The 27,990-nt window shown below is 42.8% G+C and overlaps 1 protein-coding gene and 1 long non-coding RNA gene across 2 annotated transcripts in view; one reads left to right on the top strand and one right to left on the bottom strand.

The window, feature by feature from the left end:
* Nucleotides 1–27,990, bottom strand: part of SCML4 (Scm polycomb group protein like 4) — a 124,722-nt gene that overhangs the window by 58,646 nt on the left and 38,086 nt on the right. Inside the window, 1 exon segment of the mRNA XM_082404807.1 lies at nt 95–309. Coding sequence (XP_082260933.1) covers nt 95–309 — 215 coding nt within the window.
* Nucleotides 246–27,990, top strand: part of LOC309634646 — a 105,034-nt gene continuing 77,289 nt past the window's right edge. Inside the window, exon 1 of the long non-coding RNA XR_014248279.1 lies at nt 246–7,589. This is a non-coding gene — a long non-coding RNA (uncharacterized lncRNA). The remainder of the gene's footprint in view (nt 7,590–27,990) is intronic.

Raw genomic sequence — 27,990 nt, 5'->3', positions numbered from 1 at the left:
TCCAACCTCTCATCACATTTTGCACTGGAGTTCTGCCCAAGCGCCATGCCCCAGCCCAGTTCCACTTTGGAGAAAGGAGATGATGGAGCCATACCTTGTACCCGGGTTTCCGCCCTCTTTTCTTTGGGATCTTCACTGCTGGTAAAGAACCAGCTGAAGCAGAATAAAGGTTATGAACTGCCATCTTCATAGGTGTTGAGTGAAGTGGGGGTCGGCCTCGCTTTCTCCCCGGGATCCTCTGAGACTGCATTTCTGCTGGTGCCAGTCTTACAGAAGGAAGTGACAAATCGCTCACAGGCAGAAGAGGTGCTAAGAATTAGTCCAGACACAAAGCAAAACAAAAACAGAAGTGTTTGTTTGGTTTGCAAGGCAAACATAGATCCGGTTTGGTGATTTTGGCCATACCTACCCCTTAAGGGAGGGGAAGACCAAATATGAGAGAGCCAGGCACCAGTAGGAGATTTTAAAGTGCTGTTGGGCTCCTGGTATAATTTCAAGGATAGTGAATTTCCACGGGACTATAGTGAAGTAGGGAAGATACTGGCTAGGTGAAGAGGACAACAGCTTCCCAGCAACAAGCCAACAGATGGTGTCACCAGCAAGGAGACAACTTTATCTATGTGTCTCAGTTTCCCAGTTCAACTTTGAACTGAAATAATAACAGTATTAAATAAACACAACCGTTTTCTCACATTCACTCCTACCCTTTGGTTGGGTGACAGATTGTTATGACCTTTTTTTCCCATGAAAGAAATTTAACAGTACAAATCAATTGGATTAACGTTGATTATGTCCCCTATCAAAATGTGGACAGAGATTTGCATACAGAGATGTTCATTTTGACATGATTCAGAACTGCAAAAATAAAATGGATAGAGCCCAATAACAAGCAATAGGGGAATGGTTAATATATCTACAGAATAAAACAGTCAACTAGTTACAAGCCTTGAACAATACTCTTTTTAATAACATGAGGTTGAGTGAAAAAGCATCACACAAATTGCACATAAAATTTATTTCAACTCTGCAAAAATTTATGTGGTGAAAAACTAGAAGGAAACGTGCGAAAATGCTGCCAATGGCAAAGATAGTGGGACTATGGGTAATTGTTCACCACATACAAATCCTTTCCCCCTCGTATTATAATATGCTTAGCATTAAAAATACTTATAATAAGCTTCTCAAGTAAAGTTGGCTAAATCTTGCAGCAAGAGGTAGTTGATCAGCCTCAACCTAGAGAACGCAGCTGTATCATGAGCTCAAGGATCACATTTCCTGGAATGTTCAGGAATGTGGCAAGGGGGACAGAACTTTAGACTTTAATTCAGGGGTGATGTTAGGTGATAAAATTCATTTCTGAGCATTAGTGATACCTAATAGTGGAAATGAGAGGCTCTTTCTCAAAAGGCTGCTGAAAGAGTTGGAAAAGACAATAGAAGCAATCCCTACACCCTGGTCTGGGCAACATTGCAGGGACCAGATTGCTTTACTCAGGAATGAAAACGTCAAATAGTGGGAATTCTTAAAAACATGACAGGGAAGAGACTCCTCTGGTGGCCCAGTGGTTAAGAATCTGCCTTCCAATGCAGGGGACGCTGGTTTGATCCCTGGTCGGGGAACTAAGATCCCACATGCCACAGGGCAACTAAGCCCAGGCGCCGCAACTATTGAGCCTGCGCGCCACAACTAGAGAGAAGTCTTCGCATGCTGCAACGAAAGATCTGCATGCCGCAACTAAGACCCAACACAGCCAAAAATATAAATAAATAAATAAATATTAAAAAATAAAAATAAAATAAAATAAATATTAAAAAAACATGACGGGAAATCTGGGGCGTATCATCTATAGATGTAAGGTCACTTTGTTAATTCTCTGAATATTAATGGTATTCTATCAATGTCTTGATTTTTCTTAGAAACATCATACCTAGTAAATAGAATTTTAAAGCATAAATTAACCTATTGACTGTATTGTTAAATATTTCAGATAGATGGACAAGTTATTAAGGATATCAATTTCCCCTGTTTTTGTCAGTTTAAGAAAAATACTATATCTTATCAATTCTATGATGCATATTTTTTCACATAGTAACATCTTTGAAATCAGGATGCACCCTAAAGCACTGTAAGCATGTCAGAATTCCATAGGGAGCATTTTTTCTTTCTTAGTGGTATATGAAATAATGACATGTGATATATTTAAAGACATCTTAGAGTCAAGGAATTATGATCAATGCAGATAAACCCATATGTAAACAAATATGTAAATGTCTAGACTATTTCTAGACTTAGTGTCTCTGCTCCACAGTGCCAACAAATACCCAAATATTCATTTTCAAAAGAGAGGATTTTAAAAACATTGAAAAACCACAAAAAATTATTCAGTAAGATTTTTGCTATGTGAAACTTTATCTGAATCCCATTTTGAACTACCATGATCAAGTTTCTGCTTCTTCATAATTAGTTTATCTTTACAGATTTTGGAAACAGGAATTTTCCTAGTCTAGGACAAGTTTCTCTACCTTTCTACTTTCCTCTAATGAGGAGGTCAGCAAGTATTTAATAACAACAAGATCAAAAGTCAACAAGAGAAAATCCGCAATCAGAGAAGGCACTGAATTTCTTTCCTCTCATGAAAATGCAAGTCCTCTGGAAGGTTCAATTAGCAGCACTCCTTCCCTCGTGAGTTGGGATACTCTGCTAACTGAGACACTCCCTCACAAAACTCTTCTTGTTGAACAGGTTTTGAAGAGTAAAGGAAGGGTAACAAACTAATGAGCACATTATCCTAAGAATTTGTATCACTCAAAATTACACTTAAGTATCCCCAAATTTCTAATATGCCAGAAATAATTTCCTAGGAAAAATAGTCATCTTTTAAACTGAATTCTTTTGTTCTACTTCCCTCTCCCTAGTGGGAGGAAAAAACAGGACTCGTGCTACTTTCCACTCCCTTCTATAGAAGCACATCCATCGCAGGAGTATGAAGGACCTTTCCAGATAACTAAATCTGATCAACGGACTTCATGCTAATGGAACAACAGTGAAGTATTTTTAGTGGAATACTAAGTACTGGTTAGTGGTTGGGGAGATACTTGGAGATAGGGAGTCTTCCCACAGTCTCCTCAATTCACCATACCTGAATGATTATGTATTTCATCCATCAATCAGGAAGATGCTGTTCCCCAATTCCTTGTTACAAATATATACCATTTTAACACAAAAATAAATCCAATTTTAAGTAATGGGACAGAAAGCTGTTAAAAACTGAATAGTCTATTTTAACCATGGGGGAGTCTCAAAATGTCTTCTTGGAATAATTTTAGAGAGTTGGAGGAAAGCATCTACAAAATGGTTCTTTCAATAACAGATCCAACTTCCTGCACAGAGGAATTCCTGGTGTGGTTCAACTGCTGGCAGGCAGGCTGTGCTGTAGTGGAGAGGGTCCCCCATGAATGTGGCGCCCCGGGTGGGCTACAGCAGCAGCGGCTCCAAGGTTGAGGCTGAGGCCGGGGCCCGGGTCTGGCCGGGGACTGGAGGCCGCAGTCGGGGCCGGAGCCCCCTTCCCAGCCAGAAGTTGCCAGTACCCGACAGTGTACTGGACATGTTCCCGGGCACCGAGGAGTGGCCTGCGGATGGTAGCGCAAAACACAGGGGCCGGGTGCTCACCTTTCCCCACGAGCGGGGCAACGGGGCCGCCCACATCTATGTACCATGTGAGTAATGCACGTGGCTGACACTGACAGGTGCCCCTTATGGGAGGAAGCTGGCCCCAACCAGGAGGAAGAAGCCAGAAACCTCTGACATTGGTGGTGGGAAAGAGATTAACTCAACAGAGAGAGAACAAGTTTCAAGAACTAGGGGATTTTTCTGTTAACTTCGTTTCAGCTTTTCTGGTTTTTGTTTTTATATTGGGGTGTAGTTGATTAACAATGTTGTGATAGTTTCAGGTGTACAGCAAAGTGATTCAGTTATACATATACATGTATCTATTCTTTTTCAAATTCTTTTCCCATTTAGGTTGTTACATAATATTGAGCAGAGCTCCGTGTGATATACAGTTTTTTGAATTCGTTGCCTGAAATATTTTTTACTAACCCTGTGTAAAATGTTCTCCCTGCTCATGAGGATGTGACCAAGGGAGGGTCTAGGGCAGAGTGTCAAGGCCATCCCAGACTGCAGCCATAGCTGGTACTTTATTTCAAAGAGGGCTGTAGGTGTGCTGGCCTCCAATCTCACCCCACCCTAGCCCTAATGAGTGAGTGGCAGGCAGAAAATGCCCAGGCTTCAGAGTCTGACCTCACTCCACTACCCACTACTCTGTGTGCCCTTTAGTAAGTTGCTGACTTCTCAGAGCCTCAGTTCCCTCATCTCTAAAATGGGGATAGTAGTAATACCTATCCTCTAGGACTTTGGTGAAGATTAAATCAGATAATCTATGTCAAGTTCTTAGCACGATACACGGAGAACGTAGTGGCTCTTATTATTTTGTGTTAGATCAGGTAGACTCTTGGAACCTCCATTTCCCCATCCACAGAATGAGAATGATTCTCTATACTGCCTGCTCCACAGGGCACTTGGGCAAATCGAGTAACTTATTAGGAGTGAGCAGACTATTAACATTGCAGCTCTAGTCACATGTTTGGTTAAAAATGAATAATCTGTGAACATACAGTGGTGGTCCTTGTTGTGTTCTTTGTCTTTATGAACAATTAGGAGCATTCTAAATGTCTATCAGGAGATTCTAAATGTCTAGTAAATGCCTGATTAAAGAAATGAACTGTTTCTGATTATGGGTTACTGTGGAGCTGTAATCATGAGTTTGATTTATGTAATGAGAGGAAGGCTGTCCAACATGTAGTGTTATATGGAGAAAGCCAATCGAAGAACTGGTATGCCCTCATCGTTTTTAACAAATAAGATATATACGTTAGTACATGCACTGAGAAAAGGCTGGGGAAATAGGCATCACATTTGACAGCCTTTATCTCTAGGGTAATGTCTTGAAAGTGGGCTGTATGTGCCTGGGGAAGGGATCAAGATGATCCATTAGAGAGAAAAGTATTAAAACCTTTTTAGGTATTTCTCTTTATCTCATCTTTTAAAATTTCTGTTGTTCCAAGTGTACATTTTATAACACATAATTTTGCAGTGTAGCACATGTTTGAAATTTATAAATAAATACACATTTATTGCGGGTAAAAAAAAACAAAACAAAAAAAACCAGATCCAGACACTTTGGAAAAGATGGTGGCAAAACTGCAGGGTCCCCAAAGTCTCCCTTTCCAAAACTAAGACATGAACAACAACAAAAAGTAAAAATAGCAAAGATCAATACTGAAAATAAAGAAAGGTCCCAATCTTGGGCTGCAGTGGAAACAAAACAGATGGAAATTTTTTAGGGAAAACAAAACTATGGATGATAGACAATCACAATTTATCAAATATTTAAGGAAAAGGTCAAAACTAATAGCAAAGTAAAATACTCAAAGATATATTAAGAGGCTGTCATCAAGCATAAAGAGCCTCTCTGTGTCTTAAGAAACTTCCTTTAAGAATGAACAACAACAAAAAAATCCTAAAAAAAATACACTCAACAGCAAAGGGAAAAATCTATAAGCATTTAGGCAGAACAAACAGATCATTTACAATAGGAAAAATAAACAGCCTAGCTGTCTTCAGCTCCATTAGCCAGAAGATAATGGAATCACTATGGTGGCCATTTTTCCAGATATTTATTGTTGCCACACTTTCTCCCATCACAGGGCCTTTGCCTACAATGCTCTTTCCTCCTGCTCTGGCTTAGTCCCCTCATTCTTCATCAGTTAGCTCAAGGAAACTTACCCTGAGTTCTCATTAAGGTTCCCTAAGCTTAGAGTTCCTCAGCTGTGACTACTGCATGTAAAGCATCCACAATGGAACTTGGACAAGAGAAGCAGATGGGAACATGAAGATTATACCACCTGCTGTGCCTCTGATCTAGCAGTCACCTTTCTTCTGCCAGCATCCACGACACCGGGGTAGGCTAACCTGTCTGCTTGCAGAGGATAAAATTTCAGACCCTTCTCTGTTCTTCATATAGACTTAATAAGAAGTGGAAGGAGTCACATGAAGAAAATAATGGTTTTTGAAATTCTACTTATGCCTTAAAAATAAGATGAATAAATTAAAAGATTAATCTATCATTGGACAGATGGATATTTTAAGAATATAATTTTTACCTAAATTATCCTATAAATTAAGTGTAATCACATTAAAAATCCAAACTGATTTTAAGAAAAGAAAGACAAAACAAAGGCCAGCAGGAGAGACTTGCCCTTCTGGTTCTTAAAATGTGTTATAAAACTATAACAACGGCAGTAGTATGGTACAGAAATAAGCAATCAGATCAATGGAAAAGTTAGTCCAGAAATTAAACGTATATTAAATTTCCATTTGTTTGAAATTTAGGATCATTTCATATCAGTGCAGACAGCTCAATAAATAATTTGTGGACAACTGGCACTTATAAATCAATAAAGTTTTGACTATATGTCAGCAAAACAAATCCTAGAGATATCTAAGACTAAAATATACAAAAATAAAAGAAACATTAAGAAGTGCTGGAGACAATATAAGTCAACATTTTTATACTCTTGGGATGGGGATGGACTTTCTAAGTATGATGGAAAACTCAGGAAGTGGACATTGGAAAGACTGACGGACATGACCACAAATGCTTTCATATAGCAGAAGTACAATCATGAATAAGGTTGAAAATAAATGAAAATCTGAGGAAACTATTTGCTACATATGGAACCAATAGAAGGTTAATACAAAGAACTTCTTCAAATTATTAAAATAAAAATTAACACTCCAATAGAAAAGTGGGCAAAGGACACAGACAACTCACAAAAGGCAGGGGGTGTGTTGGAGAAGGCAAGAAAGAAAAAAAGAAGAAAGAAAAGGAAGGAAGGAAGGGGGGAGGGAGGAAAGAGAGAGGAGAGAAATAAATGATCAACTATTACAAGAAAAGATTCTAAACTTCACTGGTAACCTTCCAAAAAGTAAATTGAGATATCATTTGACACTTATCAGATTGATAAATGTGAATAACCCTGATAATACTCCATGTTGGCAAGGCGGTAGAGGAAATTCCCATTTACTGTTGGTAGAAGTAGAAATTGGTTAAATTTTCTGGAGGACAATTTGAAAATCACTTACAAGCTTTATACGTGCACACTTCCTAATCTAGCTATATCACTCCTAAGGATTTATCTTAAGAAGATAATCTGGGAAGAACACAAAGATAGACCGCCAAGGATATTCTTCAAACATTGTTTATGATAGTAAAACACTGAAAGCAATCAAAATGCCCCTCTCAAAGCAGCCTTCGTTTAGTAAATTATTTCACATTCATAAAATGGAATACTTTGTAATTTGTGTGTATATACATACATGCCTATATACATGCATTTATAAAGATTGCAAAATAGCATTTATAGTACAATTCTATTCATACCTCTTTTACATACACAGATAGAGAAAAATCTGCATGTGTTTAGGCACAGAAAGAAGTCTGAGAAAGATAATCATCAAAAAGGCTGATGGTAGTTGCTCTGGGCAGAAAAATATTGAAAGATGATTTTGCTTTCTTCTTTGTACCATTTTGCATTATTTGAATTTTTAAACCATAGGCAGAAAAATAGTATAAAGGGAAAATAAACAATGAGTGAATAATTCTCATTCTCTGGAAGTTTCTATTGGAAATTTGTGCTTCTTTAGATGGCCTTTTGTTTTCTTGTTTTCTAACGGTTTTGGCTCCTAAGCCACAGAACTTCACTGGCCACTGCTTTAACATCTCAAATAAATTGTAAGAAAAAGGCAAAAAGACTTTATAACCAATAATACAGAGAAGGTTGTTTCAGAGCTAAGAATGTCCATGAACAGATGGTGGACAGGGGTGCTTTGCTGGGCTCCTGAGAGAACCAGCTCACTGCCTTTACCGGCCTTGATACCACCTCCCTGCAGGCACTTCCACCCAGTTGGCAGCTGGGTTACTGCCCTTCCCCCAAAGATTTCCACTCATCTCCAGAGACCTTCAAAAGACCTCAAGTGCTTCCAAGGACATCCTAGCCATGGGCACATAATTTGATACAACCAACTATATAAATCATTTGAGAACTGTCAAAATCCCGAGGTATATATGATACCTCTGAATTTCTCTGTTTTCAATTGTGGACTTTGGTAAATACAGACTGCCTCAGTTCACTTCAGAACTGGAAGCCATCTTAGAGCAAAGAGCTTTAGTAAACATTAAAAGATCCTGTCCTTAGAACAACCTAACATTCAAGTCTCTAAATCTCCAAGTTATAACCTTTAAGTGGTTGTCAAATCCTGACAACGTATTAAATCAAGTGATTTGCTGCTGGTTTTCTAAGTCTCCCTCTTCTTATCAAAAACAGGCTTGGCTTGAAATATTATAGCTGAAACCAAGAGAAACTAAGATCTGGTCTATGAATTTGGGGATGACAGTTTACCTGCTTGCCTTGCAGATCTAATACACATAAATCAAGATCCTGGCTAATGGTACTTCATCAAGGTAAAGAACAAGGAATTACCAAATTCAAAGCATACACCAATAGCATGGGGCCATTGAGTCACCTAATTCAATCCTGAGGCATGTGTTCATGTATCCATTCATTCATTCACTTTTTCATTTATTAATACATCCAAGAAATATCTGTTGAATATGAAGTGAGTGTCAAGTATTGTGCATAGGCACTTGGATTACAGACAAGAGTAAATAAAACACATCTCCCTAAGATATGCACTATGGAGAAGCAGACAAGTAAGGAGGCAATAATAATATGTGAGGTAGATGGTATAACAAAGGTTTCCTATGAAATGCTATGAGAACATCAAGGAGAAAAGAAATCATTTCTTGGAAATGAGTGGAAAGAGTGGAGGAGTGGAAAGAGTGGAGGCAGGAGAAGCACAAAAAAGGTGACATCAGAGCTAGGATTTTCCAGGCAGAGCAAGCTAAGCGCACAGAGCTGGCGATAGAGCAGGTACGTTCAGGAATGTTTGGTGGTGCATGGAGAAGGGATGGGCCAGCCAGACCGAAAGCAAGACCAATGGCTTTCTGTTGTTTCTAAAAGCATTGAGACAAGTTACAAGGCTCTCTAGCCTCCTAATGGACTCGAGATTATTTCCTTCTATTAACTGCATGGGATGGGTTTCTGACTTTGGTGTCAGTCATGCTCTTTCTCACTGTCATTTTAAAAGTACAACCAGAAGACAACCCTCAGAATAGGAGAAAATATTTGCAAATGAAGGGATTAATCTCCAAAATATACAAACAGCTCATGCAGCTCAATATCAAAAAAACAAACAACCCAATGAAAAAATAGGTGGAAGACCTAAATAGACATTTCTCCAAAGAAGATATACAGATGACCAACAAACACATGAAAAGATGCTCAACATCACTAATTATTAGAGAAATGCAAATTAAAACTACAATGAGGTATCACCTCACACTAGTCAGAATGGCCATCATCAAAAAATCTACAAACAATAAACGTTAGAGAGGATGTGGAGAAAAGGGAACCTTCTTACACTGTTGGTGGGAATGTAAATTGGTACAGCCACCATGGAGAACAGTATGGAGGTTCCTCAAAAAACTAAAAATAGAATTACCATATGACCCAGCAATCCCACTACTGGGCATATATGTGGAGAAAACTATAATTCAAAAAGATACATGACCCCAACATTCATTGCAGCACTATTTACAATAGCCAGGACATGGAAGCAACCTAAATGTCCATCAACAGAGGAATGGATAAAGAAGATGTGGTACATATATAGAATGAAATATTATTCAGCCATAAGAAAGAACGAAATAATGCCATTTGCAGAGACGTGGATAGACAAAGGGACTGTCATACAGAGTGAAGTAAGTCAGAAAGAGAAAAACAAATATGGTATAATATTGCTTATATGTGGAACCTAGAAAAATGGTACAGATAAACCTATTTGCAGGGCAGGAATAGAAAGGCAGACGTAGAGGACGGACGTGTGGACACATGGGGGGACGGAGAGGGTGGGATGAATTGGGAGATTGGGATGGACATATATACACTACTATATATAAAACAGATAACTAATGAGAATCTACGGTACAGCACAGGGAACTCTACTCAATGCTCTTGTGGTGACCTAAATGGGAAGGAAATCTAAAACAGAGGGGATATATGTATACATATAATTGATTCAGTTTGTTGTACAGCAGAAACTGACACAACATTGTAAAGCAACTGTACTCCAATAAAAATTAATTTAAAAAAAAAAGTACAACCGGAATCTTATTTTCTCTCGTTCTGGGGGCACCATGTTGAATTCACCATAAGCCAGAGTCTCTAGCATCATTCTTTTGCCAGCAGCCTCGTACGCATCCTAATACCCACGGCTCCCCAGGCTGCTTAGGTCTGTATGTGAGGTGGTTTCAAGCAAGTAGGATGAGCCTTGGCATCTATCTAAAATTCAACCACTCTCCAAGGTGACCTAAGCCCTCCTGCTTCAGGGACCTTCCCTTCTCCACACACTGATCTCTCCCTTCTCTCAACTCCTTCACCACCTATTGCCTGTGCCGCCAGTTTCAGCAGGCACTGATTAAATGATGGTTTATATAGTTTTCTCACTGCAAGCACGTAAGTGATTTCTGTCCATCCCTGGAGGCCCGGGGCCATGTTTCCTTCATTTGTCACTATGCTCTTCACAGCACCTGGTGCAATGTTGCCCCCACAGAGTGCACCTGGCACCTGTGGCAATACCATTCGCCATGGAGTCTGCCATCTCACCGAGGCTCCTGGCCCACAGCTGGTGTCAGAGCTGTGCATTCATATGTTTTAATTTTGGCTAGAAATATATGAACATAATAGAACACTCTGCTGGTCAATGAAAGCTTCATACCATAAGAAGAGGGACAGCAATATAATCTGTTGAATGGAGAAAAAGAATTCCCTTAATATACATTTTTCCCCAATTCTGTCACAAAAATTGGGCCCACAGAAGCCAAAACTAACACTCATTTGTACTCACTCCTGGCACTCACTTTTTGTTCTCTGCCACTATTTTCCACTGGAAATAAAAACCAAGACTCCTTAGAGGGAGCTGATTCTGTATCTTGGGGACAGAGAAAGGCCAGAATTAGCTTGGAACATCTTATTATTACCAGACAAGGATGACTTTAAGAATATCAGGGGTGGTGCTAAGAGGACAAAGAAGCAAGTTGTAACCATTTATGAATCAACCATAATAATAACAATGGTAATATAGTGAATTGAAATAATTGTTTGTGAAAGGCTATGAGTTCTTTATGATACTCAGAAGACTAAGCTAAGGTGCCCCAAACTCTATTTGTAATTGTTTTAATACAATAGAAGGGAGAATAGAATAAAATATAACTTATTTATCCACTGATTGCATACTGATATGCCCTTGTCTTTCCATGTCTAAATACACATGGGTGAGTACAAAGAAATTATAAATAAGCCAGCTTATTCTGGAAAAATAGCAACTGACCCAGGAACGAAAAGGACTGGTTAGCCCCTGTTGTGCCACATAATAACCAGGTAGAAAGTGGGTTCAAGAGAACGTTGAAGGCGATGAATCTGTTCATCTGTTGAAGGCGATGGTCTTTAGAGGGGTTCTAATGTGCAGACTTACCCCCTCAGTCCCCAGAGATGAAGCTTCTAGATGTGCAGAGTAAGTGTGTGGAGACTTCAAGGTGCAGGCGCCTCCTTCTGCACAGAACTCCCAGCTCTGCTGCTGGGTAGGCGCAAGGGCTTCCCGCCTCCTTGTAACTGGCTGTCGGCTGAGAGGGTAGATTCTAAAGCCTGTCACATCCATTCCACCCCTGGCTGAACTTACAAAAGCCCCTCCCTCCCTGATTCTGCAACCTTCCCTGCATCAAGAAAGGGTGCAGCAGCCAGGGTGATAGAGAGCCAAAATTCATATATTTAAGGGAAAGGAGGAAAGATACATGAAGGAAGAGGAGAGAATATGAGCCTCGAAGTGGGGAAAACACCCATTCCAATCTGCAGGGTTTGGAAAACGTTAGAACATTTGAAAGCATGAGAGGCAGGCACACCGCAGAGGTATGAATTATTTACTGGCTGGGCAGCTGCTTGGCGGTACCCTCAATCAACTATTTTCTGGGTCCTGCCAGTACCCTCAGCTGGCACAGGAAGAAGAGAAAGCTGCTTCTAACTCCAGCACCACCATCTGGCCTAGAGCTGCTCCTCAGAAGGTAAACTTCAGAGGACAAGGGAAAGCAGAGGCCAGACCCCAGAGGCACTGGCTGCCACCTCCTTGTTTCAAGTGTTCATCCCTTTTTTAAAACTCCAGTCCCCCACACTGACAGGCCCCCCCCGATGTCCTTAGAGAAGACAGCCCTCCGGAGATTCCACGGGCCAGCACTGGCCGGCCTCCCTCAGCTCCGCCCCTTATGCTACGCAGCAGTTCTCTACACCGGGGGCCTGGTCCCCAAAGCTGTTTTCCAAGCTTGCCATGACAGCTGGCTGCTGGCTGCGTTTGCTCAATGGGAAGTGCCGGTCTGAGTTTGGAGGTGGCTGTTGGCATGGGTGAAGCCAGGGCTCTGTCACCCACTGCCTCTGCTTTGCTGGGTCTCCGCCAGGAGCTGCCTCTCCTCTGAGGCTCTAGCTCCCGCTGGGCAGGCCCACGTGGTCCCACACTCTGCTGGGTGGCCTGGCCCTGCCTCCTGCCACACCACCTCGCCCCTCTGCCCCTCTAGCCTACAGTGGCTCACCTCCAGGGACCGTGGCTAATGGTCCAGCCTCCTGTGTTGGCTCTTCCATCACTGTGCCACCATTTCCCTGCATTACACGCCCAGCGCCTTAAATACTAAAGAGGTTTCCTAGTTAGACCCCGACAGACTGACGTGGAAAGGCAGGTCAGTTCATGACGGGGCAGAACTTTGTAAGAAAGCCTCCTTTGGGAATTTCCCATCTTTCCTGCTACCTCAAAGAATGCAGTCTATCTCTCTGTGGCCACACCTGGAGCTCTGCGCACATGCAAACCCATGGGTTGTGAGCAGGAACCTGGAGGAGGGAGGAGATAGAATGCTTTCTGCCATTGCTGTGGTCAGCAGAATCGTGGCTAAGAAAAATAAGAGCAAATGACCTTCAAGGTAAATGTTTAAGTTTACATAGTAGCATGGATAGCATGCTATCATGTGGTAGGTGAGAAAGATACACATACAAATATATACACTCACACATATATACACTTATATATGCATAAAATACCTCAGGGAGGGCTTAAAAATGGTGGCATTCATCTCTTGGAGGTTGGCGGTGGGAGGACTGGCATTTTTCTCTGCATACTGTTTTCTACCTTTTGTATTTTGTGTCTATTCTAAAATAAAAATAACGAACAAATAAATGAGCTCATCCACAATCTCTTACTCCAGAGAAGAATGAATGAGTGGCTCTACCATCTGCAGCCATTGATCAGCCAGGGCCATCTGCACTAGCATGTACGGGGTGGGATGGGCCAGGTGCTCTGGACCCTGCAAGGACCACAAATCACAAGCCAATATGTGGGTGCTACACTCATTGGGTGCCATGGTTGTGTGCACTTGTACTGACCAGGACAACTAATAACCCCAATGACTTGACTGACTAGACCAGCAATTGTTTCAAAAGGCATTCATAGGCCATAAGGCATAGTATTAGCTGCTAGTGGAAGTGACCCCAGATTTAGGGCGCTAGCCTCTAGTCCTGGCTCTGCTCCTAACAGGCAGAGAGATAAAGACCACTCAAACTCTCCCGGCCCCCGCCCTCTAATCTGTGCAGGTTTTGATCTCTAAACTCCCTGAAGAACAAAGCTGACAGATACCTCCAGTAAGAAGACAACAAGCCCTTGTTCAATCCAGACAGTTTCTCACTTTACATTGAAGCACCAGCGAGAAGAGCACCAACGCCCCCATGTCCCTTGTCCCATAGGACAACACAGAAACAAAAAGGGCCAGATGACTGCACCCTGTTGCTGAGGAGCCCTCATGCTGCAGGAAGCAGTTTTAGAGGCTGCAGCTGCACCCTCAGGGAGAGCCAGGCGAAGGCCTCGCCCAGGAGGCAATGGGAGACTGTCCCACGATGGCCCCTGGGCAGATAGGGAGGTGAGTGGCAAGCGGCCTGCTAGCAGCTCCTCACAGGCCCCCTACACGCTCGTGGTCTGGGAGCATCACAGGGGCTCTGTGAAGACTCACATCAGCTTGGTTGAGCCTTGCCTGGTGGCCTATGTGGAGATGTGCCAAGTCCCCAGGGTGCCATGGCTGAGCCGGTCCCCATACTCCCCTCCAGCCTTCAAGAAGCTAAGCACCGAGGAGGGGAGAAGAGATATTTGTACACGATATGGCAGGAGGACGGTTCTGAGGCAACTTGTACCCTTAGGATGAGGACCAAAGGGTCCAGGATGCTCAGAGAGAAGAGGTCTGTGGGGCTGAGATTCTTGGGGCCGCAGAACAACCAAGGGAAGTCAGAGCGTGCGGCTTGCTAACCTCTCTCCACCTCACCCTCCGCAGGTCCTTGCAGCCTGGCACTCCCCGAGGGGCCCTGGGCATCCCCCCCTTTGCTACTGAACCAAGAGGACATCCAAACTGAAGGGGGTCCCCTGATGCAGCCCTGGAATTTTGCCCTATTACCTACTCCTAGCTCATTTCAGGTGGCTTTCATGGGCTTGAACATAGTGGTGAAACTGATCTGCTTCCAGGCTGAAGGGTAGAAGGAGAACTCAAGGTGAGTGAGTTGAATCACAACAAGTCTCCTCAGAAGCCTCTAATGTGGTGCCCTCACTCACAGTTTTTTCTAAGGTCGGAGTCAGAGAAGTGCCGTTACTTGATCTTTGCCCAGCTTTTCAAGAGAGAGATCCATCCTTTCTCCAAAAGCCATCAGCTTCTCCCTGAAATGTGAGGCCTTTCCCCTTGGCTAGATAAAAAGGAATCACTTTCCTCAAGAAGGTGGCTTTCTAGAGACTCCTCCCGCACAGCTCTGCCTGGATAGGATGTTTCCGTTCTACATCCCCCCAGTGTCTGTGACTGACAATTTCTATCACAACACCACAAACATGTCATTCCATTTATTGATATCCTTGTCTGTGTCTCCTAATATATCTGAGCTCCTTGAAGGAGGCATTGTGTCTTGATCAACATATCCCATCTCATTTAGCATCTAGTACAACTTAGGGACTTAACAAATATTTATTGAATAAACGATGAGTGAAGGATCACAACCCAGCCCCTCTTCCAGGACTCCCTCCCCTCCCCAGCACTGAGGCAGCAGGATCCAGCCCAGGGCACTTGGCCACCAGCAAGCTCAGAACTCTACCCCACAAGAGCCACTCTCCTACAACAAGGCCACCCCAGCAAGACACAGTGCCCCACATGCTCCCAAGATGGGCCTTCACCTACTTCATCTCTATTCATTTTCATGATTCTCTAAGATAAGTATTACTGTCCTTGGATTTACAGATGCAGAGCTATGGCCCAGAGAGGTCGCATGAGATCACCCATTAGGGGGCAGAACTCAGATTCCACCCCAGGGTCCTCTGCACAAATCCCTACAGCTGCCTCCCAGGGTCAGCCCTGGGTGGCATGCCAGGAGCTGGCAATGGAGCTGGTCAGGGGGACAGGAGGGAAGCCCAACCCTTCAAGACACATCTCCACATCTCTATAGGATGTAAAGAGGTGACACTGACACTAAGGGAAAGCTTAGGTGGTATCAGGCAACCCAATCAACTCACTGAGCATGTGGTGACTGAACAGTCAGGAGCACAGTTATTTGGCCAGTGCCTGTGACATACAGACTGATCCAAAGATTTTTGAAAGATTATTTAAGAGCAGTTGCAGGCAGCAGTAAGGCAGCGTGTGCTGGAAGACGCTGTCTCTGCTGGGAGGTGGAGCCAGTGACCTTCTGTCACTTGGTCTCTGAACTCAGTCCACAGTGTAGGGAAAGGCACTTTTTTAGGGCAACTACAACAATTTCTTTTTTTGAAAACCACAATTTCCTGTTTTGTTCTCTATTTATACTTTACATTTAGTTTTGAGAAAGCACTGGTGGTTTGGTGTTTTGGTTGTTTCTAGTTCAGTCTTTATCAACAAAGCAAACTTTCTTTTCAAGACGATGTTTTGTCATATAACCGAACTGTAGACCTAGATTCCTTTAAAATACTTTGCTAAGAAAAATTCTTAAAGCTTTAACAATAAGACAAATCACAACTCTCTAAATCAATGCTTCACGGAATGGGAATCCATTCAGCAGTCCTGGGGGTTGTGAATTCCTCAAGGATTTCACACAGGGATGTTTTAGACAGCATCCTTTTCAACACAAACATTTTCACAAAAATTTTCAGGCACAGAAATGTGAAACTATGCTATCTGCATTATGATACTCTTTGCAAAACACTGAAGTATCCAAGACACTGTTAGTGGTCTGCAATGAGACTTAGCAACTCAATGTTTGCCCTGGAAGAACTCACTGTCTAAGAAAGATACACACCTTGGACTGTCTAAGAAAGATATACACATTGGCTCCACATAGGCAGGATACAGCAGTCAACAAATATGAAAATAACCCAGGAACCAATGCCCTCACCTCTTTGCAAGTCAAGGAGAGATATACGTTAGAGGTGAAAGGCAACAGCACGTGCATGTTTATCTTGAAACTGATTTTGGTCCTCTGTGTTTGGTGGTGGGAAGCTTTGCTTCCCCAACATACAAGGACCGTGTTTCTTTGATCGAGGGGCCAGTAGGAGGAGCTGGTGGTCAGGGTCCAGCAAGCAAGGATCAGGAGAGGCGGTTTTGAATTGAAGTGACAAGTAACTAGAAAAGCAGTGTGACGCTTGGGCGTCAGTGTCCTGACCTGTCAAACAGAGATACCAGTACTTGCCAGGGTCACATCACCAGGCTGCCTTGAGAATCCGATAAGAAAATGACCACAAGAGCCCATCCTGATCTTATTATTATTAAAGAAATACACCCAAATGCATCCAGAGAATGCCACGCTCCTCATCTCCGCCTGCAGAGCGTCATGCTAGTCCTGTCTCCCGGCTGGATTACACCCTCCTCATGGGGGTGAAGCGGCTGTGGACACCCTGGCATCTGGGGGTCTCAGAGCTCTCCAGAAAGCTGTGAGGCTGGAGGGGTCCTTGATGCCTCGCACTGTCACCATCCGTCATCTGTACGTGCAGTCACTGCGCACTGGTTCACTCTTCCCCTTATTTCACAAAGAAGAATCCCAGGGTCTTTAAATAGGAATGGAAACTATCACCAGGTCTGGGAATAGAAAGGGTGAAGGGAAGGAAGGGCTGGAACAAAGAGTACTGGGAAACTTTTCCCTGTGGTATTTTTTGTTTCTTTGTTTCCATATTTGTTTTCCTAACATAAGAAAGGAAAACAAAGTGTAGTCCTAATTTGCTTCTGATCACCAAGGGTCACAAAGGCTTCCCAGTTGTCCTGTTAAGTGCAGTTGCAGCATCATCCCACCAGGGACACGGTGGGCTGGTCACTACTTCTTGGACCACTGTCCCCCAGTGGCCACCCTTAAACAGCCTGGGGCCCCAGAGTTCACGGTACTACAAGACTAGGGAAGAAAAAGCAACTTCTTGGCCCTCAAAAGGGAAGCGCTGGTCAGAAATGGACTCTTATCCCCTTGGTCATTCCTTCAGTGATTCAACAAATACTTTCTGGGCACAATACTGTGTACCAGGCCCTGTGCAGAGCCCACTGGGGACATGAAGATGAACCCAGAGTGATCCCTTCCCCAGAGACTCTCAGGAGGACAGAAGGAAAGCAGAGCACCTACAGGTCACAACATCTCCTCAAGTCCCAGCCCATCCTGACCACACACACACACAAACACACACACACACACACCTCCTTCCAGGGGGGCCCCAATGGCATGTTGTGGTGTGCAGAGCACAGCCAAATTCTCAGTCTCCGTCTCCCAAGATGGCTCTTAGCCTGGTGACACTCGCAGGTCACTCAACAAGGAAAAGCAGTCACAGCACACACTCAGTCCAGATAAGGAGGGGTGGCTGGTAACCACAAATGCAAAGCCTCTGCAGACCAGGCGTGCCAGCCCATGGCACAACAGCCAAGTTCATGTTCGGGTCTTCCCTGAGCAACTCCTTCTTCCCTTGGGACACCCCACCCATGGAGCACGGGATCCCCAGTCCCTCCAGCCCTTATCAGTGCCTCCCTCACACCTGTGCCCCTGACGCTGCAGGCGCTGTCCCTGGTAGACATGGTTACACATAGGGCCCAGCTCACAGGACCAACAGGGTAACAAACAGTGGATGAATAAGTAAATGGACGACATAAGCATGTAACTGTGCATGCATTATTTTGTTAAATTCTCACTACAAGTCTTTAAAACAAGTATTATTATGTACCCCCATGACACAGATGAAGAGTCTATCAAATCTACACAGATGAGGGCTCAGAGAGGCTCTGCGCCTTGGGCCAGACACAGCTTCTCACCACCAGCAGCTGGTTAACAAGATGTTAGTCACTGAGACCCAAGGAGTGTCATCTCCCAGGGCTTTTGTTTCTGGCTGGAGGTGGAGTGGGAGGTGTTGTATTTTAAAATGTCTGACCGAAAAGTCTGGAAGCCTTGCACACAACCTGAGAGAAGTCAAGGATGTTATTACTGTTGTACCTGGGCTGGGTAAAGCTTATGTGACCTGCTGGGGCCCTGCATGCAGTGAGTCCTCAGCAAATATGATTTGATTGACTCATAAAAAGAAAGGGAGGGAGGGGAGCATAGAACAACACAACTGTGGCCTTCTACTGCTTGGTTGTGAAAGAAAAGGTCAAAAAAGGAAAAAATAATGACTCTCTCATCCTGGTCTCTCTCCAGTGGGTTAGCAGTCAGCAAACAGGGGCTTCCTGGATAATTTTCTACATCTTCTCCCCTTCTCAGAGGTCTCCTGAGGCTGTGCAACGGCAGTTAAATCAATTCTTAATTAGCTTTCAACATTTACCTTTTGAAAATCCATACCTATATGAATATTTATTGAACACTTACCACTTACTAGGTGCAAGGCACGTGTGCCAGGCCCTGGAGATACAAAGGGGCATCAGGACAAGCATGCAAACAGAAAAGTATCTGCAGCGGCAGGCTTGCCTGGCCTGGGACAAACCTTGCAAACTTACTGCAAGAGGCAGGCAGAAAAGTCTCAGCAGAGGTCAAAGCACAGAAGGAGCTGAGAGTGACAAAAAGCACTAAAGAACACAGGGATGTGCCATTGGGTTAACTTTTATTTTTCAAAGCAAGAAGAACAAGGATGGAATTAGCCTACTGCTTAAAATAGACTGGAGAGTTCGCAAGTGACAGTGAGCTGCCAAAAGGCTCGGGGACTATTTGTTCCTGTTTAGTACGGGAAGGGGATGGATCTCAAACTGGAGGCAGCAGAACACAGGGTGAGAAAGAGGTCAGCTGCCCTGGGTCGGGACAGAAAAATTGGTAACTGTTCATCACTTCAGTGAGCTCAGTCTCTCCAGACTCAGACAAACCCTTCCTCCAGGGCAGCAGGAGTTTACACATAGGGTCTCAGAGCTGCTGCTGGAAATTTCTGAGAAATCATGGAAAGTGGAGAAGTACTAGAAGAGCAGAGGGGCATATTTTATCCCGATTTTCAAAACAGGTTGAATTCTGGATGTGAATAAGCCATTACAGAACTGATATTTAAACAAATTGGTAAACTCTTATAAAAAAATGTGGCCATCACTAATATTGGAACATTGGCTCGCTAAGAGCAAATTCCCTTAAAGTTTAAGGGTTAACCTAACTAGATTTATTGATGGGGCGAGGGGGGTGGGTGGGGAAGCAGGGATTAGGTTGGAAATCAGGAATGTTATAACCACGGGCTGTCTTGATTACCACAAAGTATTTGGCAAAATTTCCCAAGATTATTTCATGGATCAAGATAGTACATGTGAGTAGAAGGATAATACTTTTGGGTAGAATTGTAACTAATGAGACACCACCTAGGTTCTAAGTTGCATAACTAATGACAACACCAATCTGCAGGTTGTCTCTAGTGGCATGCCACAGGTCTCTAGTGTAAGTTATATTCTCCCTGATGACATGGATGAAGATTTGGAAAGCAGGCCTATCAAATAAAAGTGGATAACACAAGTCTGGGAGGGACAGCTAATGCTACAGGTTACAGAATTAAGATTAAAAAAATTTTTAACCCAGTAAACCAAATCAATCAAATAGAAATTTTAAAAGACAAAATACTTAGAATCCTCATTCACAGATGTACAGGAGAGACTTGACAGGAAGGCTTCCTGTGTGAAAAAGATCTAGGAATTTTAGTTAACGACAAGTCTTTTTTAGACCAGGGTGTGGGCTATTTTATTAAAAAGCTCACAAGATTATAGATTATGTAGAGTTTCCAGATCAAAGGAAACAACCTCATTGTCTGCAGAACACTTAGAGTTTTACACTTGTTTCTGAGGGCAAAAATTAAAGGAAATATTATATCCAAAAGGAGGGGAAAATGGCATATGGAAACTTTCCTCTGTGGAACAGTTGAAATAACTGAGGACCCTTAGCTTGGAGAAGAGATTGATTATTCCATGTGGCACAACGAGTCAGAACCAGAATATAATAAGCAGCCTCCAAAATGGCCCCCAATGATCCCCATCTCCACTCCCACACTGTAAATTAATTTATTAACGGAAACATTGATTACTCAGAATTCTCATAATCTAAGACCCAGTCTAACTCAAAAGTGGGAAAGCAGTAGTTAATGCGCTTCCTTACATCAGCAGCAAGAAGAACTGAGTGAGATACTACGTATTGCTGCCAGTGGGTATTTATTCTACGGGGCAGGAAGCCCCTGCATGCACGTGAAACACAGAACCAATAACTGGGAATCATACCGAACAAACAAATACTTAACCCAAGCTGAACAGGACAGGACATTGGCTTCCTCCTCACTGCTTCTGGGCGAGAGTCTTTCTCACTGTGACTCAGGTGGACTCACATTCTTTCTGCTTTCATCTCCTCTGTCACTTCTTTATAGGATGAGTTGCACCTCTCTATCTGGGGCTAATCCCAAATTCTAAGAAGCCCAGTTAAGTAAGGACATTAGAGCCTATTAAAACAAGAAGGTCAGTATAGGAAAAGAAAAATATTGTATCCATTCCAAACATCAGACTCTTTTACTCTGGTCTTATTATCAGTCTCGTATTATATTTCATAATAGATTTTCAAGAAGAATCTTTGTTTGCTATGAGACCTGAGGGGCAGAGGTAGTCAATTAAGATGAAACCAAAGATGTGATCACAGCAGAGTTGCTGGCACAAGGAAGGTGCTCTCCATAGATGCTTACTGAGTTGGTTTGCACTACGTTGGATTGAATTGAACAGATTTAAATAGAAGCGCTCAGGATGAGGCATTTAATAAACTGTCATCTAACTGAGCTGGGCTGGCAAAATAAATCATGGGAAATCCATATCCTGGAACACGGTGCAGTCTTTAGAAAGACTAATTCTCTGGCCCCAGAACAGCCCAGGGGGGCACATTCAGGCATCTCTCTGTGTGCTAACAGGGAAATGTCTCCAGGATTTATTGTTCCGTTAGAAAACAACAATAAGAAGTAGCCAAAGAGTATGTTAGCATGTACACTTATCTTATGTTTTATACAAGAAAAGGCATATATACACTTTTCAGAACACATTTTGTTTACTTTATTGATTAAAATCTACTTGAGTGTCCCAAACAAATGTTCCAATACTTTATTCTTTGATAACCTAGTTGAGTAGTGAATTAGTTTCCTAGTGCTGTCATAATTAATTACCACAATCTTGGTGGCTTAGAACAACAGAAATCTACTCTCTCACAGTTCAGGAGGCCAGAAGTCTGAAATCAAGGTGCCAAGCATGGTTTAGTCCCTTCTTAGGGTCCTGAGGGAGAATCTGAGAGTCTGTTCCGTGCCTCTCTCCTGGCTTCTGGTGGTCACCAGCAATATTTAGCATTCCTTGGCCAGCAACTACATCACTTCAGTCTTTTTCTCCATGGTCACATGGCCTTCATCCCTCTCTTTGTGTCTCTGTACCTCCACATGGCCTTGTTGTAATGACACTAGTCATTGGATTTACAGCCCATCCTAATCCAGTTAGACATCATCTTAACCAATTTCATCTACAAAGATCCTATTTCCAAATGATATCACATTCCGAGGTTCTGGATGGATGTGAAATTTGGGGGGACACTATCCAGGCCAGTACAAGTAGTATGCATCGACCTTTCATTTGGGGGAAATACTGTCTTTATCTTACCATCTGTGGTGGTATGTTAACTAGAATATGAATTTCTATAGAAGTCTTTTGCTATAATTTAAGACATTTTTCTTCCTACATCCCCTGGGAAGATGAAGAAAATCTGATAGCCCTTCTTGTAATTTAACCATAATTTTTTTACCTTCAAGCTAATTTGTGCAAGTAAAGTTTTCCACTTAAATTAACATTTTCCAGATAAAAATATTTGTTTTAATTGATACACAATTACATACAGTGAAATGCACAGGTCTTAAAGGTACAGTTTAATGAGTTTTGACAAATGCATACACCAATGTAATTCATATCCCAGTCAAAATTTAGAGCATTTTCTTCACCTCAGAACGTTCCTTTATGCCTCTTTCCAGTCAACCTCACTCTTCCAAAGCCAACCACTATTCTGATTTCTATCACCATAGATTAGTTTTCTCTGTTCTTGAGTTTCATTTAAATGGAATTATACAATACGTATTCTTTTGCATCTGGCTTCTTTAGTTCATAAACAAATTTTTGCACATATCAGTAATTCATTTCTTTTTATTGCTGAATAGCATCCTGTTATATGAATATACCACAACCTGTTAATCCATTTACCTGTTGATAGACATTTAGATTGTTTCTGTTTTTAAGGTATTTGAACAGATCTGCTGGAAACATTCATGTACAAGTCCTTTGTGGACATATGTTTTCATTTTCTAAGGTAAATACCTAGGAGTGGAATCTCTGGGTCATAGGGTAGGTTTATGTTGAACTTTATAAGGAACTGCGCAACAAGTTTCCAATGGTTGCACCGTCTTCACTCCACCAGCAGCGTGAAAGAGCCCAGCTGACCCATATCCTCACCGATATCAGTGTTGTCGGTTTTTCATTTTAGCCATCCTAGTGTGTAGAATTTAATTTGTATTTCCTAGATGAGTAGAGACGTTGAGCACATTTTTAATGTGTGTATTGGCCATTCACGTATCCTCTATTTAACGTACCTGTTCAAGTCTTTTGCCCAAATATTTATTGGGTTGTTTGCCTTTTAAATTATTGAGCTGTAGGAGTGCTTTATATATTTTGGATACAAGCCCTTTGTCAAATATCTGTACTACAAAACTTCTCTCCCTGTCTGCGGCTTGCCTATTTACCCTCTGAATAGTGTCTTTTAATGAACAGAAGTTTGGGTTGGTTTTTTTTTTCAGTGAAGTCCAGTATAGCAACATCTTATTGATTAGTGGTTTTTGTGCCCTCTCCAAGGAATGTTTTCCCACCCCAAGATCATGAAGATATTCTCCTGTTTTCTTCTAATTTAGAAGCTTTGTGATTTTACTTATTACAGTTTAAGGTCTATGATTCATCTCAAATTAACTATTGCGTTTGGTGTGGGATAATGTTCAGGATTCATTCATTCCCACACATAACTAGCAAGTCATCCCCAACACAATTTGTTGAAAAGGCTTTTCTCTCTCCATTGAATTGCTTTGGTGCCTTTGTCAAAAATCAATTAACCGTATGAATTTTAGTGTATTTCTTGGGCTATTTATTCTTTGTCACTGACATATTTGTCTATCCTTATGCCAATGCCAAACTCTTTTGCTGACTATAACTTTATAGTAAGTCTTAAAATCAGGTAATGTAAGTGCTCCAAATTCATTTTCCTTTTTCAAGATTATTTCATAACTTACATTTGAATTTCCACATAAGTACAAAAAAAAAAAAAACCTACTGGCATTTTGAATGGGATTGCATTGAAACTATGAATCAATTTGGGAAGAATTGAAATTTTACCAATATGGAGTCTTACAATCCTTACACATAGTATACCTCTCCATTTATTTATGACTTCTTTGGTTTTTCTCAGAAATGTTTTTGTAGTTTTTGGTGTAGATATCATTCACACATTTTGTTAAATTTATCATTAAGTATATTTTGGGTTTTTTTTTATTTTTGGCTGTGTTGGGTCTTCATTTCTGTGCGAGGGCTTTCTCTAGTTGCGGTGAGCGGGGGCCGCTCTTCATCACGGTGCGTGGGCCTCTCACTGTCGTGGCCTCTCGTTGCGGGGCACAGGCTCCAGACGCGCAGGCTCAGTAGTTGTGGCTCACGGGCCTAGTTGCTCCACGGCATGTGGGATCTTCCCAGACCAGGGCTTGAACCCATGTCCCCTGCACTGGCAGGCAGATTCTCAACCACTGCACCACCAGGGAAGCCCTGTATTTTGGTTTTTGATGTTTCCCCACCTCCCTTCCTGGCATGGTGCACTCAAAGTCATCCTTCCAGATGGCTCAGAGGGCATCTCCTTGAGGAAACTCCCCATTCCTACATCTACCTATACCTGCTCACTCCCTAGGTATGGAAGCTAGAGTTCTCTGCTACACCTAGGAAGGGCTCATTTCTCTCTGGAATATAGTTCATCAAGGTTTCTTTGCATCTATCACTTTTTGCTAGTCCCATTGAAAAGTATGGGTTTTATTTTTCTAAGTTTTTCTTGTTGCTTCCCATGTCCAAAAATATTTCACATTTTTTTACATCCTAACTGGAAGTAGAAGCCTCTAGGTATTCTTGCACATGCAAAGACAGTTTCCAGAAGTATATGCTATTACAAGGCTAAAGACTGAGAAGTGTGGAATGAGAGTGAGCACATAAGTGGGTAAAGAGAGACATTTTTACTTTTTACTATGATCTTTGTTAATTCATTCATTTATTCAGCAACTGTTTATTGAGCACCTACTATATGCCAGTGTTCTGGGCACTAAGGATATAGTATGAACAACAACAAAAAGTCACTGCTCTCATAGAACTTATATTCTAATGGGGAGAGACAGGCAATAAACAAACAAATAAACAAATATGTTATAAGCTAAGTGATGATAAATGCTATAAGAATAAATTAGGTTAAGGGGGATAAAGCCTGATGGCAATGAGGGTGCTTTTTCATATTGATGGCCTGGGAAGCCCTCTCTCATCAAGGGATACTTGAGCAGAGACCTCAGGGAACTTGGAGAATGAGCCATGGGGATATGTGAATGAAGAGTGTTCCAAGCAGAGAAAACAGCAAGTTCCAAGTCCTGTGGTGGGTATGTACTTGGGTGTTCCAGGACAATATGGAGGCCAGGATATTGGGCGTAGACTGTCTGATGGGAGGGATGGGAGATGAGGTGAGAGAGAGAATAAGGGGCCAGAGACTGTAGTACCCCGTAGGCCACTTATGAGTGCTGGCTCTTTCTCTAAGATGCAGAACCACCAGACGTTTCCAAGCCAGAGAAATAATGTGACTCACTCTGGCTGCTGTGGAGAGCACAGCTATGTGAATTCTGTACCAATTTACTAATTTTCATTTTAAACATGAACATGCGTGTGTACAACTTGTATATCTTGAAAAAATAATTTAAAATAAGTAAATAACCCTCAACAGCCTGCTACAAAGTTAAGTCCTGGCAGAGTGCCCACCATTGCTTGAGGCCAGGCCCCCTGGGAAGGCAAGATGGGGTCCAGGGCTTTGTTTCTCAAGTTTGATTTCAGCATTACAGATGCAGGACACCCAGAGGGGAGTCCAGAGGAGACAGAGAAAATGGGGGCCAGATTCAAATTGCAATATGTTGTTTAAGCATCCAAGTAGACCTAATATTGGAATCCAAACACAGTATTTTATACCTATGTATATGTGTGTGCACACACACAGACACATACAACCTTTAATTTTAAGAATTGGCTAGCCCTCCAAATTTCTCCTGCTAGCAGAGGATATTATCCAGTTGTCCCATTTTTTTCTCAGCCCTTGAAAGGAAAAAGTGTGACAAAACTGGGGTTGTCGAGGCAGCCCAGACCCGAGCTGGACACGCAGCCCTTACCTGGGAAGAGGCCCTGCTCTCATCCCAGCCTGAGGTGCGAGACCAGCACCGGTCATCTGAGTGGGGTGGGGTTCAAGTTCATCTCTCCCCCTCATCCCATTCACGAATGCCTTCTATGTTTGCCAGACGAGCCACACCCCCGTACTTGCTGCCCTCACATGCCCTGGCTCTTGCTGGCACACATGGGAGGTGTGCAAGCAAGCAGGACGAAGCCTGCTCCGCTGCTGGACATGACTGATTGCAAATTCTTCCTAATCTTGAGCTCAACCTTGCCTCCCAGAAACTTCTCTCCCCGGCCCTAGTTCTATCTCTGGATTTACATGGGGAAGTCCACTTTCCCCTCCATACGGAAGACTAATTCTTTATGTTTCTAGAGGATCATGGTGAGACTCACACCTTCAGCCTGCCTTTCTCATCTTGCCTCTCTCCATTCCAGACCCAGGACATGCTCCCCCAGATCCACAGACTGTCTTGCACACACTGTTCAGCCTGCTGGAATCCCTTCCCAACTCCCTTCTCTGTCCGGCACACTCAGAGCCATCCTTCCAGATGGTTCCAAGGACATTTTCTTGGCAAGACTCTCTACCCTGTCCAACAGCGAGGACCCATGGCGCTTTGCAGGACCTCCTCTTACAGCTGGCCTCTCAGTGCCTGGGAATGAGTGATGTAGAGTTTCACATACGTGGTGAGCTCTTTTATAGGCCCTCAGATCTGAGAGCACGTGGCAGCTATAATATTCGCAATCAGACCTGGTGAGAAATCAGCCTGCTTCTGAAATACAATATTCCTAATTATAATAAGAACAATGGCATTGAAATGGACAGACATTATCTCCGAGGAGAACCAGGATTGGCAGGGGATCAGAGAGCATGAGAACCCAGGGATTCACGTGGAGAAGGCCACGGTTATGAGTTCTTGATCTATAGATTTCTGTCAGCCTCAGAAGAATGTCTAAGGAGACATTCCTTTTCTTTTCTTTCCTCATTGAACAAAATAAGATTTATCACGGGGCCAGGTGATACCACAGAGAGTCCTATGCCTACCACTTTCTCTACTTCTCCCAGGCAGCTTTCAACTTAGAGGGCCCCTTGTCAACTCAGAAGGACAAACAATCAAAAAGAGATTTTGTCCTAATAGACAGTGAACAGGGGCTCAGTTGACAATCCATGTGCTAAATGACAGTATCACATCAGCTTCAATTTATTGCACACTCCCTGTGGCCAGGCAATATGCTAAGTGTTATACCCATCTTACCTCATTTGCTCCCCATAGCTACCTGTGATATAGGTGTTCATGTCTGTAGAGCATCGGGCCCACCAGAGGTCAACATTAAGGAGCAGAACCACCCAGCTGTGCCCTGGATGGTGGTTACTGGGTCTCACTGCTAGTGGAGAAGTAGAAACCAATTAGTGATGTTACGTTTGTTTGTAATCAGTGAATTTGACAAATAATTATTGAGCCCCTCTGATGGGTGAGACACATGGAGTAACTTACTCTGGCCATGCAGATAGATAAAGTCAGGTCCACTAGCACCAGAAGTGGGTCTCCTGCTCTTCAAGGACCACCTCCTCCAGGAAGCCTCCCTGTCTCCCTCCCATTCTTGTTCTTTCTCTTGGAGGGCCATTCAGGTCTGCACCTCAATCCCCTGCTCCCTTAGGTCGGAGGTTATCTATTCTGTGTGTGTGTGTGTGCTCGCACGTGCATGCACACACAATTATGTCTTCTCCTCACTTAGGGCAAACTCTGAGGACAGCTGCTGCCTCGCACTCAAGGCTCTGTGATGCAGCATTGGTGTCCGAGCAGCCC

This window comes from Balaenoptera borealis, assembly GCF_965194805.1.
Source record: "Balaenoptera borealis genome assembly, chromosome: 9".
In the NCBI taxonomy this organism is placed as follows: Eukaryota; Metazoa; Chordata; class Mammalia; order Artiodactyla; family Balaenopteridae; genus Balaenoptera; species Balaenoptera borealis.
This window is presented reverse-complemented; position numbering and strand designations above follow the sequence as displayed.